The sequence below is a fragment of the Coregonus lavaretus genome (genome assembly GCF_964263955.1).
Source record: "Coregonus lavaretus genome assembly, chromosome: 29".
Classification (NCBI taxonomy): domain Eukaryota; kingdom Metazoa; phylum Chordata; class Actinopteri; order Salmoniformes; family Salmonidae; genus Coregonus; species Coregonus lavaretus.
Window position 1 is genome coordinate 28,206,682 of NC_140016.1, and position 17,279 is coordinate 28,223,960.

Genomic DNA, 17,279 nt, shown 5'->3' on the forward strand with positions numbered 1-17,279 from the left:
ACATATGTTCATTGAAATGCATTCCAGGTGACTACCTCATGAAACTGGTTGAGAGAATGCCAAGAGTGTACAAAGCGGTCATCAAGGCAAAGAGTGGCTACTTCGAAAAATCTCAAATATAAAATATATTTAGATTTGTTTAACACCTTTCTGGTTACTACATGATTCCATATGTGTTATTTTCACATGATGTCTTCACTATTATTCTTCAAAGTAGAAAATAGTAAAAATAAAGCAAAACCCTGGAATGAGTAGGTGTGTCCAAACTTTTGACTGGTACTGTACGTGTCAGCATCCACAGCTAATGAAGTCACTGAAACCGTTAACAAAAAGTTGCAGTCAGTTTTAGAATGTGTGGCCAGTAATAAACTAATCCTGAACATCTCTAAAACTAAGAGCATTGTATTTGGTACAAATCATTCCTTAAGTTCTAGTCCTCAGCTGAATCTGGTAATGAAGGGTGTTGCTGTTGAAGAAGTTGCAGGAGACAAAATGTGACCCACCACCTGGAATCGGTCCTATGTAGCAAAATTAGATTTTTTTAAATTATTTTTTACATTGGATAAAAGTAGAGACTCAGAGCTAGAAAATGTTATATCATACACTGCAGTTGAGGAAAAATGGGAAAGACATTCTGCTTTGAACGTTGATAAACTTGACACCCCACTTTTGAGGAAATGGCCCTTGAATGTTTTGGTAGACCTACTGGAGAGCTCTTCTTTGTCTACACCCATTCAGCATCGTTCACACACGCTTAAGCCTTAGCCCCACCCATCTCTTTAAGGATTCACATGAGGCCATGTGCTATACAGAGTGAGTGTACTAAACAACCAAAGATTTCAAGACTAAACGTGGTCAAAGTAGTAGCCTACAATAAGGAAAAACTCCAGCTAAAAATACACTATCTAGTCATTGGCCTATATCCTAATCTGACTTTGGTGCAGGTCCTGTTGCTCTTCACATTACCGTCTCTGGTAAACACACACTATATCAAATAAAATCAATGTTTATTTGTCACATGCACAGGATACAGAAGGTGTAAACGGTACAGTGAAATGGTTACTTGCATAGTAGCAATATCAAAAACATAAAGTGCCCAGATAAAAATATAATTATTAGATGATGCTTACCCAGACACAATTGTCTAAATTGATGGGTCATGTGAAATAAATGCTATAACCACCCCCCCAGCCACATATAGCTAAGTGAATGGGTCACTATTGTCTAGACATGTACACATGTTCATGAAATAAAATAGATGGCCGTAATCACCCCCAGACACACCTGGCTAATTTGATGGGTCATGTAATCATCTGGCTGAAGTGGAGTCTTTGGTTTAGACATCTATTGTATTTCATGAACATGTTTACATGTCTAGACAATAGTGACCCATTCACTTAGCTAGATGTGTCTAATCAATGAACCGGCATAATCCCAACACATACTACTACCAATACAAACGGATTGTCATTGCTGTAGTATGAATCTGCAGGTAGCTAAAGCTAACCAACTAGGTTCAATGTTAGCTAGGTAGCTAACATTAGGCTATAACTAGCAATGCACATGGATTTCTGATTCAAATAATATTACTACACAGATCATACACGTTTTACTACACAGAAGAAACTGATTGGTGAAATCAGTGTCTTCCTCAATTACTGAGCCGATAACGTATATCTTCAACAACCTTATGCAAACTGGTATTGTTCATAAAAAAAATTAATTGCCAAAGTTATCCCCTTCTATAAATCTGGGGATCCAAGAACTTTTACGAATTATCACCCACTATCTGTACTACCATTTTTCTAAAATCCTAGAAGAATTGGTGTATTTCTGAAATCCATCTATATAACACTGCGATAACCTTCACCCTCCCCACTGTCGCACCTCACATAGTCAATTCTCAATCAGATACAGAGGTACCATACTCTGGAATTCTTATCTTCACATTGCCAAAACCTCATCATCCCTCAATAACTTTAAGTGAAGACTGGGGGTCAGCCTGATGAACCAAACTACTTAGTAATCTCCTCCATTTAGCCTAATGCTCACACATATTTAAACAAAACAAGTATTGTTATTTTTTCCTCGTGATTACTATCAATTCATTTATACATTTACAATTAGTAGGTTTTGTTATCTGTTTAACAAACCTTTTCTATTTTTGTACTTATGTAATGCATATTGTATTTTTGTGGTGTGGTTTTCATTTAATCCCTTGGCCTTCCAACCACACCTGCACAGCATTTTTTAAAGCACGACTTGCTCTTCATTGTAATCAGAGGGCTAATATTAATACTATGCATGCCAGTCTCTCTTGGCTAAGAGTTGAGGAACGACTGAATGCATCACTTCTTGTTTTTATAACAAACAATGTGTTGGAAATTCCAAATTGTTTGCATAGTCAACATACACACACACTTACCCCACTAGACATGCCACCAGCACAAATTCAAGGAAATGTACAGTATTATACAGAGCCATGAATGGAGCTCCCTTCCATCTCATATAGCGCAAGTGAACAGAAAACCTAATTTCAAAAAACAAATAAAGCAACACCTCACGGAACAACGCCTCTTCCCCATGTGACCTACTTGTTGTGTGCATGTACTGACATGTATGTGTAACTGATAGATGCGCACACACACACAAACACACTACATGTTAATGTTTTTAAATGTATGTCTGCAATGTATTTTTCATTATGTGTCGGACCCCAGTAAGACTAGCCGTCGCCATTGGCGTCGGCTAATGGGGATCCTAATAAGTCAAATCAAAAATCTAAACAGCAGGCGCTTGTCGGCTCTCACGAATGCAGCCCCGGCGGCGGGAGACGACTGGGGCTAATGTTATTGCTCTGTCACCCTCACGATTGCTTTCTAGATTGCTTCTGTAGGACTATAGCGTGGAAAGCTGAAGTGGAGTGCCACCTGCCCGAAGGTTATGCGCAATGGCTGCCCTGTGAGCAATGTAGTTCCAAGCACTGCCATGTCAGAACTATTATTCCCAGAACAAACAGTTCATAGTGTTTACACACTTCTAGATTCTCATTTCACAATGCAGAATATAGTAATTGCTTCAGTCTTTACAGAAAACACTGTAAACAGATGCATACTTCAAGAGGCTTGAGGTTTCGTACCTGCACATAGTAGGTCCCTTTGGACTGGGCGTACATCATGAGGAAGCAGTAATCCAAATTCTGCTTTGTCCGCCATCTGGAAAGAAAGAGGAAAATGACAGAGGATGCGATTAGACACACACAGACACACACAGAGACAGAGACAGAGACAGAGACAGAGACAGACAGACAGACACAGAGAGACAGACACAGACACACACTTCAGCATCAACACATGATCCATATCCATGCATACCGACATAACACTGAGGGAATTTATCCGACGTACTACTATTTCATTGGCATTCAGGCCTGGGTACACAAGCCAGTGTCTCCCTTTGGCATAACTCACTTTGTTATAACTCGGACACATGTTCTGCATCTGAATTCATAACGTAGGAACTGTATGTATTGTCGGAAGAGTCAATAAATGGAAACCATAACCTTCTGGTCTAAGCGGGGCCGTGCCCCTAGTCCTCTATCCTCTTGTGTAAGAGGAGAGCGAGGAGAAGCAGGAAGTGGATTAGTGGCTCCTGGTTCAGATTAGGAGCAGAACACAAGGTTGTCTTTGTCACTGGATATCAATGAGATATTGAAAATATGAGTAAGGAAAACAACTATTTGCCAAGTTACTGTCTTCACGCACGCTCAATTCGATTAGCTATGCCTATTGGAACCAAACATAGGAACCTCATGCACACACACACACACACAGAGTAGCTTGTATAAACACACTGTGATGAAAACAGGCATCGATAACATGAAAAGGGAAAAATAACACACTGATTAGAGCAGCCATACAGCAGGCAGCAACTACTACACCAGGAGAAGAATGCCCCTGAACGCAACTTACTTCTCATAGTTTCATCCAATAAAAGACGGCCCTCCGGCAGCACCATTCCTAAAATCTGTTTGCCCATTCAAATCTTACTTTACAATAACAACACATGCAATGGCTTCAGACATACATAATCCTTTGCTAGGCTGAAATAGTAGCCTAAATCATTTATATTGTGGCTATATAAAGATAAAGCAATTGTTCGAGGCAAACGAGGAGCAAATCTTGTAGCTAGGCCTACATCAAAGTTTGTACATGGTGTACACATTGAAATGTGTACCTATAACAGAAAACAACACAATAAGGCTTGATTAGACATGCAAACAGTCATTTCCAAAGAACAATGTGTAAACATTTGAATCAAAATATTTCTTTCTAACTGCTTGATAAGCTTTATGAATATCAGCTGTGCCGGGAGATAGGCATGGTGACGCACCACATCACATGCACAATAAAGATTATGAGGTTCTCTCCCCTAAGGCCTTTATTCCCATCTGGTAAATGGATGGTACATTCACCATGAGGAGGCACATACAGTGAGGGAAAAAAGTATTTGATCCCCTGCTGATTTTGTACGTTTTCCCACTGATAAAGAAATTATCAGTCTATAATTTTAATGGTAGGTTTATTTGAACAGTGAGAGACAGAATAACAACAAAAAAATACAGAAAAACGCATGTCAAAAATGTTATGAATTGATTTGCATTTTAATGAGGGAAATAGGTATTTGACCCCCTCTCAATCAGAAAGATTTCTGGCTCCCAGGTGTCTTTTATATAGGTAACGAGCTGAGATTAGGAGCACACTCTTAAAGGGAGTGTTCCTAATCTCAGCTTGTTACCTGTATAAAAGACACCTGTCCACAGAAGTAATCAATCAATCAGATTCCAAACTCTCCACCATGGCCAAGAACAAAGAGCTCTCCAAGGATGTCAGGGACAAGATTGTAGACCTACACAAGGCTGGAATGGGCTACAAGTCCATCGCCAAGCAGCTTGGTGAGAAGGTGACAACAGTTGGCGCGATTATTCGCAAATGGAAGAAACACAAAATAACTGTCAATCTCCCTCGGCCTGGGGCTCCATGCAAGATCTCACCTCGTGGAGTTGCAATGATCATGAGAACGGTGAGGAATCAGCCCAGAACTACACGGGAGGATCTTGTCAATGATCTCAAGCCAGCTGGGACCATAGTCACCAAGAAAACAATTGGTAACACACTACGCCGTGAAGGACTGAAATCCTGCAGCGCCCGTAAGGTCCCCCTGCTCAAGAAAGCACATTTACAGGGCCGTCTGATGTTTGCCAATGAACATCTGAATGATTCAGAGGAGAACTGGGTGAAAGTGTTGTGGTCAGATGAGACCAAAATCGAGCTCTTTGGCATCAACTCAACTCGCCGTGTTTGGAGGAGGAGGAATGCTGCCTATGACCCCAAGAACACCATCCCCACCGTCAAACATCGAGGTGGAAACATTATGCTTTCCCCAAACTGTTACCACAAAGTTGGAAGCACAGAATCATCTAGAATGTCATTGTATGCTGTAGCGTTAAGTTTTCCCTTCACTGGAACTATGGGGCCTAGCCCAAACCATGAAAAACAGCCCCAGACCATTGTTCTTCCTCCACCAAACGTTACAGTTGGCACTATGTATTGGGGCAGGTAGCGTTCTCCTGGCATCTGCCAAACCCAGATTTGTCCGTCGGACTGCCAGATGGTGAAGCGTGATTCATCACTCCTCCTGAAAACAGATGCTGTGCCTAGCGTGAATGTAAAGCCTGCAACCTCTGTTTCCTACCGACCTGCCGGTACATCGTGAGTGTCAGCAGTGATGGAGATAAACCAGGTAAGTTCAATGTGGATTTTCCTCACTATATCACTATTGAATTAGCTGACTCTCCCTTGGCCAGATGAAAAGCCCTCTCCCTCTGAAGCACCTAGACTAGTGCTAGACTACTTGGTGTTGTTCTCTGGCTTACTACTTAGCTACAGTGCCTTCAGAAAGTATTCACACCCCTTTACTTATTCCACATTTTGCTGTGTTACAGCCTGAATTTAAAATGGACTACATTGAGATTTGTTTGTCACTGGCCTGCACACAATACCCCGTAATGTCAAAGTGGAATAATGTTTTTCAAAATTTTTACAAATGCATTAAAAATGAAAAGCGCAAATGTCTTGAGTCAATAAGTATTCACCCCTTTGTTATGGCAAGCCTAAATACGTTCAGGGGTATAAATGTGCTTAACAAGTCACATAATACGTTGCATGGACTCACTCTGTGTGCAATAATAGTGTTTACCTTGATTTTTGAATGACTACTCATCTCTGTACCCCACACATACAATTATCTGTAAGGTCCCTCAGTCCAGCAGTGAATTTCAAACACAGATTCAACCACATAGACCAGGGAGGTTTTCCATTGCCTCGCAAAGAAGGACACATATTGGTAGATGGGTACACATTTTAAAGCAGACATTGAATATCCTTTTGAGCATGATTAATTTATTAATTATACTTTGGATGACTACAAAGATACAGGCGTCCTTCCGAACTCAGTTGCTGGAGAGGAAGGAAACCGCTCAGGGATTTCACCATGAGGCCATTGGTGACATTAAAACCGTTACAAAGTTTAATGGCTGTGATAGGAGAAAACTCAGGATGGATTAACAACATTGTAGTTACTCCACAATACTAACCTAAATGACAGAGTGAAAAGAAGGAAGCCTGTACAGAATAAAATATTTGAAAACATGTATCCTGTCAGCAACAAGGTACTAAATTAATGCTGCAAAAAATGTGGCAAAGCAATTCACTTTTTTTTCCTGAGCACAAAATGTTATGTTTGGGGCAAAACCAATACAACACATTACTGAGTACCACTATCCACATTTTCAAGCATAGTGGTGGCTGCATCATGTTATGGGTAAGCTTGTAATCGTTAAGGCCTGGGGGGGTTTTCTGGATACAAAATAAATGGAATGGAGCTAAGCACAGGCAAAATCCTAGAGGAAATCCTGGTTCAGTCTGCTTTCCACCAGACACTGAGATGAATTCACCTTTGAGCAGGAAAATAACCTAAAACACAAGGCCAAATTTACACTGGAGATGCTTACCAAGAAGACAGTGAATGTTCCTGAGTGGCCGAGTTAGTTTCTACTTAAATCTGCTTAAAAATATATGGCAAGACCTGAAAATTGTTGTCTAGCAATAATCAACAACCAATTTGACAGAGCTTGAATAATTTTGAAAATAATAATGGAAAGATGTTGCACAATCCAGGTGTGGAAAGCTCTTAGAGACTTACCCAGAAAGACTCACAACTGTAATCGCTGCCAAAGGTGAATCTAACATGTATTGACTCAGGGGTGTGAATACTTTTGTAAAAATATATTTCTATATTTCATATTCAATATATTTGCAATGATTTCCAAAAACATATTTTCACTTTGTCATTATGGGGTTTTGTGTGTAGATGGGTGAGAAACGACATTGATTTAATCCATTTTGAATTCAGGCTTTAACACAACAAAATTCTGAAGGCGCTGTATGTCGACCCTGGTGGTTGGCTAGCTAAGCTAAAATAACTAACTTTAGCTGGCTTGCTTGCTTGCTGGCTAAGATAGTCATGTTTAATTTGAAGTTATACATTTGAAGTTATTTCTGTTGGAGTTTACATTATAGGGAATAGGCTGGATTGACGGGTCATCCATATAACGTCATACCCCGCAAAAACATTTGCCGGCATGACTTCGTCCTTCTTCAGAATTCTGATCGGTTTTATGTAATAACTCAAAAAATAGAAATGGAGATGCAACTTTGCATTGGGACTTCTGTTTCCTATACTTATGCAAATCCATATGTTACATGTGGTTATGTTTATGCTACCTACCCTTTAAGTTTTAGGAGGGCATCCTACAGCGTCCCCGACGGATGAGCGCTTAAAATGCAGGGTCATGCTCCTATAGGTGCTCGTTTAACATCCTCAATGAGAGAGAGCATTAGAGGGGTTGCCATGGTGATACAGTCTGCAGAGGATAATGTTTAATGGTTACTTCCTTCCTGGTGGCTCCAATTACTGTGTACACGCAAACACACACATTCTGTATATATTTGTTTTACTGTGTTTGAGTATTATATCTAATTCTATACACTGAATACTTATCTACTGTATGTCTCTGTGTTATATTCAGATGTTTGAATGTTTATTTTTTATACTTTTACTATAAGCATTCATTTGTAGCCTATGTATATACCACAAGCGTTCATTCTAAGCCACACCAATATTATTCTCCAAGTGTTTCCTAAGTACAATCCTTCCTCAACCTAGCCCTGGGCATTCTAGGTATAAGGAAAGAGTCGGCTTCCTGTCTCCTCCTCTCTCCATCTTTCCTCACTCTTTCTTCCATTCCCCCTCTTATCTTTTCTCACTCCATTTGATGTGAGGGATGTGTACCTGCTCAGCCTGGTCCTCTCCTCCTCATGCATTATGAAACAACGTCTCAGCACAGAGACCTGGTTTCCCCTGCCTCTCTCAAAATACAGGCCAAGGAGCAAGATTTTAAATGTCTGTTTTGTCCTGAATTTGAGCTGACACAGACAATTACACACATTTGCACTTAGTGGTGAAACATTACAGTACAGAATGTCCACCACATACATGCCTGTAAGCACAAACCTGCGCGCACACACACACACTTGTGCGCACCAACACACACACACACACTTTACACACCACCCTATAGGCAGCCTATCCATCCTGCAGTCCCGCCCTGGTACAAGGCCGCTTGGTTAATCGATAGGGAACATTGTCTCATTCTCCTTGGCCAAGCCTGGGACTCTCAGACGATAGATGATAGAGGGAGGAGAGAGGAGAGAAAAAGAGGAAGAGAGAGAGAAGAGAGCTACAGGGAAGAGAGAGAGAGAAGGAGATAGTGGGAGAGGAGAAAGAGGGAGAGAGAGAGAGCGAGAGAGAGAGGGAAGAGGAGAGAGAGGACGAGAGGTGAGTAAGTCATGGCTCCTGGCGCGAATCGATCGAGGGGGCTTTGATTAAGCGGGCCGGGCAGACTGCCTTTAATCTCAATAGACTGGTTGTGTCATCAAATCACTTCTTCTTCTATTGTGCGGCTCCAACGCTATCGTCCAGGCTAAGCTACCAGCCCAGTGATAGATTGCGTCCTGAATGGCAGCCTATTCCCTATATGGTGCACTACTTTGAACCAGGGCTCTGGTCAAAAGTAGTGCACTATGTAGGGAATCGAGTGCCATTTCGGACACAGTGGTGCGGTGATAAATCAGGCTACTCTATGAGATTCTCTACGTAAGTACAGCCCAACACTGCGGAGGCAGCTACATAGTGATACTGCAGAAGACTACGGAAGAATATGGAGTGATAACATTATAATTGCTACATGCAGTGTACAGCTAAGGCATTATGTTTATTAGAACTTAATCAGTCATAAGTTCAACTGAAAATGAATTGCATCGCATCAATGTCTCCCTCAGAACATAACAACAAAGCAAAGCACAGACCTTCACATAAGACACATGATCCTATCCAAATCACTAACCTAATTATCAAATTAAACATATACCCTACACAAACTAATAACTATACGACTGTATGAAATTAAATAGGCCTACAGTCTCGTCTTACAGACAGATTGTTTACGTGACAATAATAGATTAGACTGTCTGGGCTGATTTGATATCGATTAGTCTGTCGCTCTGTCCGTCTGTCTGCCAGATGTGTGATTGATTTGTCTGCCTGGTTGATCTGACATTGATTTACTCAGTCTGGATTACCTGGGAATGATTTAGTCTATCAGCCTGATCTGCCATGAGTTTATTTAGGGGGAAACCTGCACTCTCTGTTAGAAAATACTAACTTCAAGCTTTGTAATATTGAGTTAAGACAGTAAAGATTATAAATAAGTTATCTGTCAAGTTGCATTCTGGAGCTAATGAACTGGAGAGCTGGTGAGAGTGTCTTACAGTGTGTTTGTGTGTGTGTGTGTGTGTGTGTGTGTGTTGGTGGGGGCTCTTCATCTCTCTGCATCCATCCCTCCATCCATCCACCCAATAAAGAGATGCTCTGCTTATTTGACACCACACTCCAAAAAGCAAGTCCTGCAGGCTCTGGTTTTGTCTTATCTTGATTATTGTCCAGTCATGTGGTCAAGTGCTGCAAAGAAAGACCTAGTTAAGCTGCAGCTGGCCCAGAATAGAGTGGCACGTCTTGCTCTTCATTGTAATCAGCGGGCTAATATTAATACTATGCATGTCAGTCTCTCTTGGCTAAGAGTTGAGGAGAGACTGACTGCATCACTTCTTCTTTTTATAAGAAACATTAATGTGTTGAAAATTCAAAATTGTTGCATAGTTAACTTACACACAGCTCTGAGACACACACTTACCCCAACAGACATGCCACCATGGGTCTTTTCACAATCCCCAAATCCAGAACAAATTCAAGAAAGCGTACAGTATTATATAAAGCCATTATTGCATGGAACTCCCTTCAATCTCATTTTGCTCAAATGAACATCAAACCTGGTTTCAAAAAACGGATAAAGCAACACCTCACGGCACAACTCCTCTCCCCTATTTGAACTAGATGTTGTGTGTATGTATTGCTATGTAGGCTATGTGTGCTGTTTTTAAATATATGTAGTTTTGTTCTTGTCTAATTATGTTCTGTATTATGTCATGTTTCATGTTTTGTGTGGACCCCAGCTTTCGCAACAGCTAATGGGGATCCTAATAAATATTTTAAAAACCCACCCAGCTTTCTTTCCTCCACTCCCTGCAGAGCACCACAGGCTGACTGGTTGCAAGGCGGTCCCCAATGAGAGTGTATGCGGTTGATATTTACACAGGGTAGTGCGTACAGCCCAGTACATCACTGGGGCCAAGCTTCCTGCCATCCAGGACCTCTATACCAGGCGGTGTCAGAGGAAGGCCCTAAAAATTGTCAAAGACTCCAGCCACCCTAGTCATAGACTGTTCTCTCTGCTACCACACGGCAAGCGGTACCGGAGCGCCAAGTCTAGGTCCAAAAGGCTTCTTAACAGCTTCTACCCCAAAGCCATAAGACTCCTGAACAGCTAATCATGGCTACCTGGACAATTTGCATTGTCCCCCAACCCCACCCCCTCTTTTACACTGCTGCTACTCTCTGTTTATTATCAATGCATAGTCACTTCAACTCCACCCACATGTACATATTACCTCAATTAACTCGACTAACCTGTGCCCCCGCACATTGACTCTGTACCGGTACCCCTACTGTTATTTTACACTGCTCAAAAAAATAAAGGGAACACTTAAACAACACAATGTAACTCCAAGTCAATCACACTTCTGTGAAATCAAACTGTCCACTTAGGAAGCAACACTGATTGACAATAAATGTCACATGCTGTTGTGCAAATGGAATAGACAACAGGTGGAAATTATAGGCAATTAGCAAGACACCCCCAATAAAGGACTGGTTTTGCAGGTGGTGACCACAGACCACTTCTCAGTTCCTATGCTTCCTGGCTGACGTTTTGGTCACTTATGAATGCTGGCGGTGCTTTCACTCTAGTGGTAGCATGAGACGGAGTCTACAACCCAAACAAGTGGCTCAGGTAGTGCAGCTCATCCAGGATGGCACATCAATGCGAGCTGTGGCAAGAAGGTTTGCTGTGTCTGTCAGCGTAGTGTCCAGAGCATGGAGGCGCTACCAGGAGACAGGCCAGTACATCAGGAGACGTGGAGGAGGCCGTAGGAGGGCAACAACCCAGCAGCAGGACCGCTACCTCCTCCTTTGTGCAAGGAGGAGCAGGAGGAGCACTGCCAGAGCCCTGCAAAATGACCTCCAGCAGGCCACAAATGTGCATGTGTCTGCTCAAACGGTCAGAAACAGACTCCATGAGGGTGGTATGAGGGCCCGACGTCCACAGGTGGGGGTTGTGCTTACAGCCCAACACCGTGCAGAACGTTTGGCATTTGCCAGAGAACACCAAGATTGGCAAATTCGCCACTGGCACCCTGTGCTCTTCACAGATGAAAGCAGTTTCACACTGAGCACATGTGACAGACGTGACAGAGTCTGGAGACGCCGTGGAGAACGTTCTGCTGCCTGCAACATCCTCCAGCATGACCGGTTTGGCGGTGGGTCAGTCATGGTGTGGGGTGGCATTTCTTTGGGGGGCCGCACAGCCCTCCATGTGCTCGCCAGAGGTAGCCTGACTGCCATTAGGTACCGAGATGAGATCCTCAGACCCCTTGTGAGACCATATGCTGGTGCGGTTGGCCCTGGGTTCCTCCTAATGCAAGACCTCATGTGGCTGGAGTGTGTCAGCAGTTCCTGCAAGAGGAAGGCATTGATGCTATGGACTGGCCCGCCCGTTCCCCAGACCTGAATCCAATTGAGCACATCTGGGACATCATGTCTCGCTCCATCCACCAACGCCACGTTGCACCACAGACTGTCCAGGAGTTGGTGGATGCTTTAGTCCAGGTCTGGGAGGAGATCCCTCAGGAGACCATCCGCCACCTCATCAGGAGCATGCCCAGGCGTTGTAGGGAGGTCATACAGGCACGTGGAGGCCACACACACTACTGAGCCTCATTTTGACTTGTTTTAAGGACATTACATCAAAGTTGGATCAGCCTGTAGTGTGGTTTTCCACTTTAATGTTGAGGGTGATTCCAAATCCAGACCTCCATGGGTTGATAAATTTGATGTCCATTGATAATTTTTTGTGTGATTTTGTTGTCAGCACATTCAACTATGTAAAGAAAAAAGTATTTAATAAGATGATTTCATTCATTCAGATCTAGGATGTGTTATTTTAGTGTTCCCTTTATTTTTTTGAGCAGTATATTTTACTGCTGCTTTAATTATTTGTTATACTATTTTTTAGTTAACACTTATTTTTCTTAAAACGGCATTGTTGGTTAAGGGCTTGTAAGTAAGCATTTCACCTGTTGTATTCGGTGCACGTGGCAAATACAATTTGATTTGATTTAATCAGTCAAAGTTCATCTCCCAGGGTCCCATGATGGGCTGACTCCCCCAAAGAGAAGGGGATAGAAGGGGGGAGAGGAAGGAGGGTGATGCAAGGGGGGTCTCTAGGGCCCCGTCAGCTTTGACACAGAATCTGAGCCTGGTACTGTCCTCATGGAGCCAAGAGGAGAAGGAGAGGAGGAGAGGAAGATGGATGAATGGAGAAGGATAAAAGTAGACTGACCTTTCTTGCCAATGAATGAATTAACACACCGACTATCTCTCGCTGTCTCTCCCTCTGCTACTTTCTCCCTCCCTCTCGGCCCCACACACACAGAGAGCAAATGCACACACACATGCAAATCCCCCCTCCCTCTCTCACTCCCTCCTTTTTCTCTCAAGATGAAGTTAATTTACTTTGAATTTAATAAATGCTGGCAGCAGCCTTAAAACATCCACTGCACCTACATTTTACTCTTGGGATTTAGCTTACCACTGCATTTTTATTTTACAAGCTAAAATATAACAAATAATATAACTGTATATTACAGTATATCACTGGTGAAAATAATGAAATTAAACTAAACACTGCAATAGGCTATAGGGAACAACGAGTCGAATACACTTCTTCATTCTATGTGGTATGCTAGTGTGACAGAGTAATTCCACCCCAACCTGGTCGCAAACTCAAAACTCTCTACATCCTAACACAGCGTACTCAAGAAGCAACACCAATACCGCTGACCCAGAAAAGCCAATGCATTTCTGGATACGGGACAACACTACCTAGGTCTTAGGATAACAGATGCAATGCACTTCGGCTTAGCCCTCAACTACACTAGTGTGGACATTGGACCAGAGCCAGAGCTACATTGCATGACTAAAGAGAACTACCACTAAGACAACACAACACCAGAGGCAGACGGCCCGGGGCAGTTGATAACCCGTGTGTGTGACATCGCCCCTGTCGCCGTGGTGACCTGAGAGTGACACCCTGTCCGTCTCATTGGCTGTGATCCACTTCTAGTCTTGTTCACTGCTCAGTCATCTGGAAGACATGATCTCTCTCTCCCTCCCTTTATTTTCAATCTTAGCCACTCTTTTTCTCTGACATCTTCCCTTTCCTTTATCCATGTAATCTTTTTTTTTTTTTATCTTATTGTGATTCCATCACACATCTAAACTGTCTCTCTCGCTCTAGCTAATTGTCTTTGGTTCTCTCTCTCTCTCTCTCTCTCTCTCTCTCTCTCTCTCTCTCTCTCTCTCTCTCTCTCTCTCTCTCTCTCTCTCTCTCTCTCTCTCTCTCTCTCTCTCTCTCTCTCTCTCTCTCTCTCTCTCTCTCTCTCTCTCTCTCTCTCTCTCTCTCTCTCTCTCTCTCTCTCTCTCTCTCTCTCTCTCTCTCTCTCTCTCTCTCTCTCTCTCATATATATATATATAGCTCAAGGCATCAGAGATCATGTGGAACAGTGGTGTGTGTCCTGTTAGAAGATGTTCTCACCCAGAACTTGTGACAACCACGGTTATTACTGGCCCTGGCCTGACAATCTCACAGAGTGGAAGTGTGTGTGTACGAGTTTAACAGTGTGTGTGTAGTTTTTGAGTAGGTGCGTTTGTAAGAGTATGCATGTGTTTTGCATGTGTGTGTGTTTGCGTGTGTGGTTGCTTACGTATGTGTGTGACTAGTTAAATACTTCAGCGAGGCAGGGGCCCTGTCTTAAGTGCTCCTCATGAATTAGCAATGACAGTGGCCTGCAGCAGTCCAGGGGCTCATTACTGCAGCACATAAATCACCACACACACACACACACACGCTAAACTGGATTATACACACAGGTGAGACAGAGAGCCTGGCACGCCCATGGAGGAGAGGAGAGACAGCAGATAGGAGGAGAGGAGTGACAGCAGAGAAGAGGAGAGGAGTGACAGCAGAGAGGAGGAGAGGAGTGACAGCAGAGAGGAGGAGAGGAGTGACAGCAGAGAGGAGGAGAGGAGTGACAGCAGAGAGGAGGAGAGGAGTGACAGCAGAGAGGAGGAGAAGAGGAGACAGCAGAGAGGAGGAGAGGAGTGACAGCAGAGAGGAGGAGAGGAGTGACAGCAGAGAGGAGGAGAGGAGTGACAGCAGAGAGGAGGAGAAGAGGAGACAGCAGAGAAGAGGAGAGGAGTGACATTAGAGAAGAGGAGAGGAGTGACAGAGAGGAGGAGAGGAGTGACAGCAGAGAAGAGGAGAGGAGTGACAGTAGAGAAGAGGAGAGGAGTGACAGAGAGGAGGAGAGGAGTGACAGCAGAGAGGAGGAGAGGAGAGACAGCAGAGAGGAGGAGAGGAGTGACAGCAGAGAGGAGGAGAGGAGTGACAGCAGAGAGGAGGAGAGGAGTGACAGCAGAGAGGAGGAGAGGAGTGACAGCAGAGAGGAGGAGAGGAGGAGACAGCAGAGAGGAGAGGAGGATAAAAGATTGAGGCAATTGGGTAGGGGAACTTCACTTGTACTACACCTTTGAACAACTTGATTATATTCTTCTGTATTTCTATCATAAAACATATATTAAGTAGGCTACGTAAATTAGCTACAAAGTAGCCAAAGCAGTTAAGCTAAGCAGGAGTTTCTTAAAACAGTGACTATTCTACAAGTTTTTTAAGGGTTGTGGTGTGAGAGGTAAAGTGAGTCTATGGATTACTTTGCCTTGGTAATTAGATCACCATGGCTGAGTTTGGAATAGAAGAGCTATCAGCAGTAGCACAGACCCACATGGCTGACTTGACTTGACTTGACTTCACTCAGCCGCCTTCAGCAAGTCTGATCTTCATAAAAACCATGCAGCGCAGCCAAGCGCTAAATAAAACAAAGAGCAGACTGACTGCACGCAGGAATGATCTCCCACACAACCACACACTCAGAGACTTACAGCAAGACTAACGCACAAATAAACAAAGAAAGGCAAACATACAGTCAGGTCCAAGTTTCAGGTCTTCAGCAAAATGCCCTTGTAGTGTGTAAAGTTAATGATGGCGTTGACCTTAACGGGAGTCCCAGAACCAGTGGAAGCAAAAGAGTGCCATAACATCAAAGATCCACCACCATATTTTACAGTAGGTATTTTCTGCTTATGTATCCTTATTTTGACAACAAACCCACCACTGGTCCCAGATCCTCAAAAGGTTCTACAGCTGCACCATCGAGAGCATCCTGACCGGTTGCATCACCGCCTGGTATGGCAACTGCTCGGCATCCAACCGTAAGGTTCTACAGAGGGTAGTGAGTACGGCCCAGTACATCACTGGGGCCAAGCTTCCTGCCATCCAGGACCTATATACTAGGTGGTGTCAGAGGAAGGCCCAAATAATTGTCAAAGACTCCAGTCACCCAAGTCATAGACTGTTCTCTCTGCTACCGCACGGGAAGCGGTACCGGAACGCCAAGTCTAGGCCCAAAAGGCTCCTTAACAGCTTCTACCCCCAAGACATAAGACTGCTGAAGAATTAATCAAACGGCAACCCGGACTATTTACATTGACCCCCCCACACCTTTGTTTTTACACTGCTGCTACTCACTGTTTATTATCTATGCATAGTCACTTTACCCCTACCTACATGTACAAATTACCTCGACTAACCTGTAGCCCTGCACATTAACTCGGTACCGGTACCCCCTGTATATAGCCTCGTTATTGTTATTTAATCTTATTGTGTTACTTTGATTTCATTTTTTACTTTAGTTTATTTAGTAAATATTTTCTTAACTCTACTTCTTGAACTGCATTGTTGGTTAAGGGCTTGTAAGTAAGAATTTCACGGTAAGGTCTACACCTGTTGTATTCAGCGCATGTAACAAATACATTTTGATTTGATCTAATGTAAATTATGGTGGTGGATCATTGATGTTATGGGTGCTATTTTGCTTCCAATGGTCCTGTGGCCCTTATTAAGGTCATCAGCATCATGTACTTTACCCAGTACCAATACATTTTAGCCAAAAACCTGGTTGCCTCTGCCAGGAGGCTGAAACTTGGCCGCAAGTGGATCTTCCCGCAAGACAATAACCCCAAGCACAAATGATTAAATCACCACAAAATCAATGTTCAACATTTCTCAATCTCCGGACTTGAACTCCATTGAAAAGCTGTAGTTTGAATTAAAGAGGGCAGTCCATTCCCAAAGATGAAGGATATCAAGGATCTGGAAAGATTCTGTATGGGCTGACGGTGAAGTAGACATACTTGGTATTCCTATCACAAAATATATAAATGAGCTCTCCACAATGAATTTCAATAGAAAACTAGTAAAAGTAGACAAGATCCTGCAACCATGGAGAGGTAAATCCCTGTCTATTGAT

At 43.0% G+C, this 17,279-nt stretch overlaps 1 protein-coding gene across 1 annotated transcript in view; it reads right to left on the reverse strand.

The window, feature by feature from the left end:
• Window positions 1-17,279, reverse strand: part of mgat4b (alpha-1,3-mannosyl-glycoprotein 4-beta-N-acetylglucosaminyltransferase B) — a 245,132-nt gene that overhangs the window by 68,969 nt on the left and 158,884 nt on the right. The window contains exon 7 of the mRNA XM_084147355.1: window positions 3,140-3,215. Within this exon, the coding sequence (XP_084003481.1) occupies window positions 3,140-3,215 (76 nt within the window). The remainder of the gene's footprint in view (window positions 1-3,139; window positions 3,216-17,279) is intronic.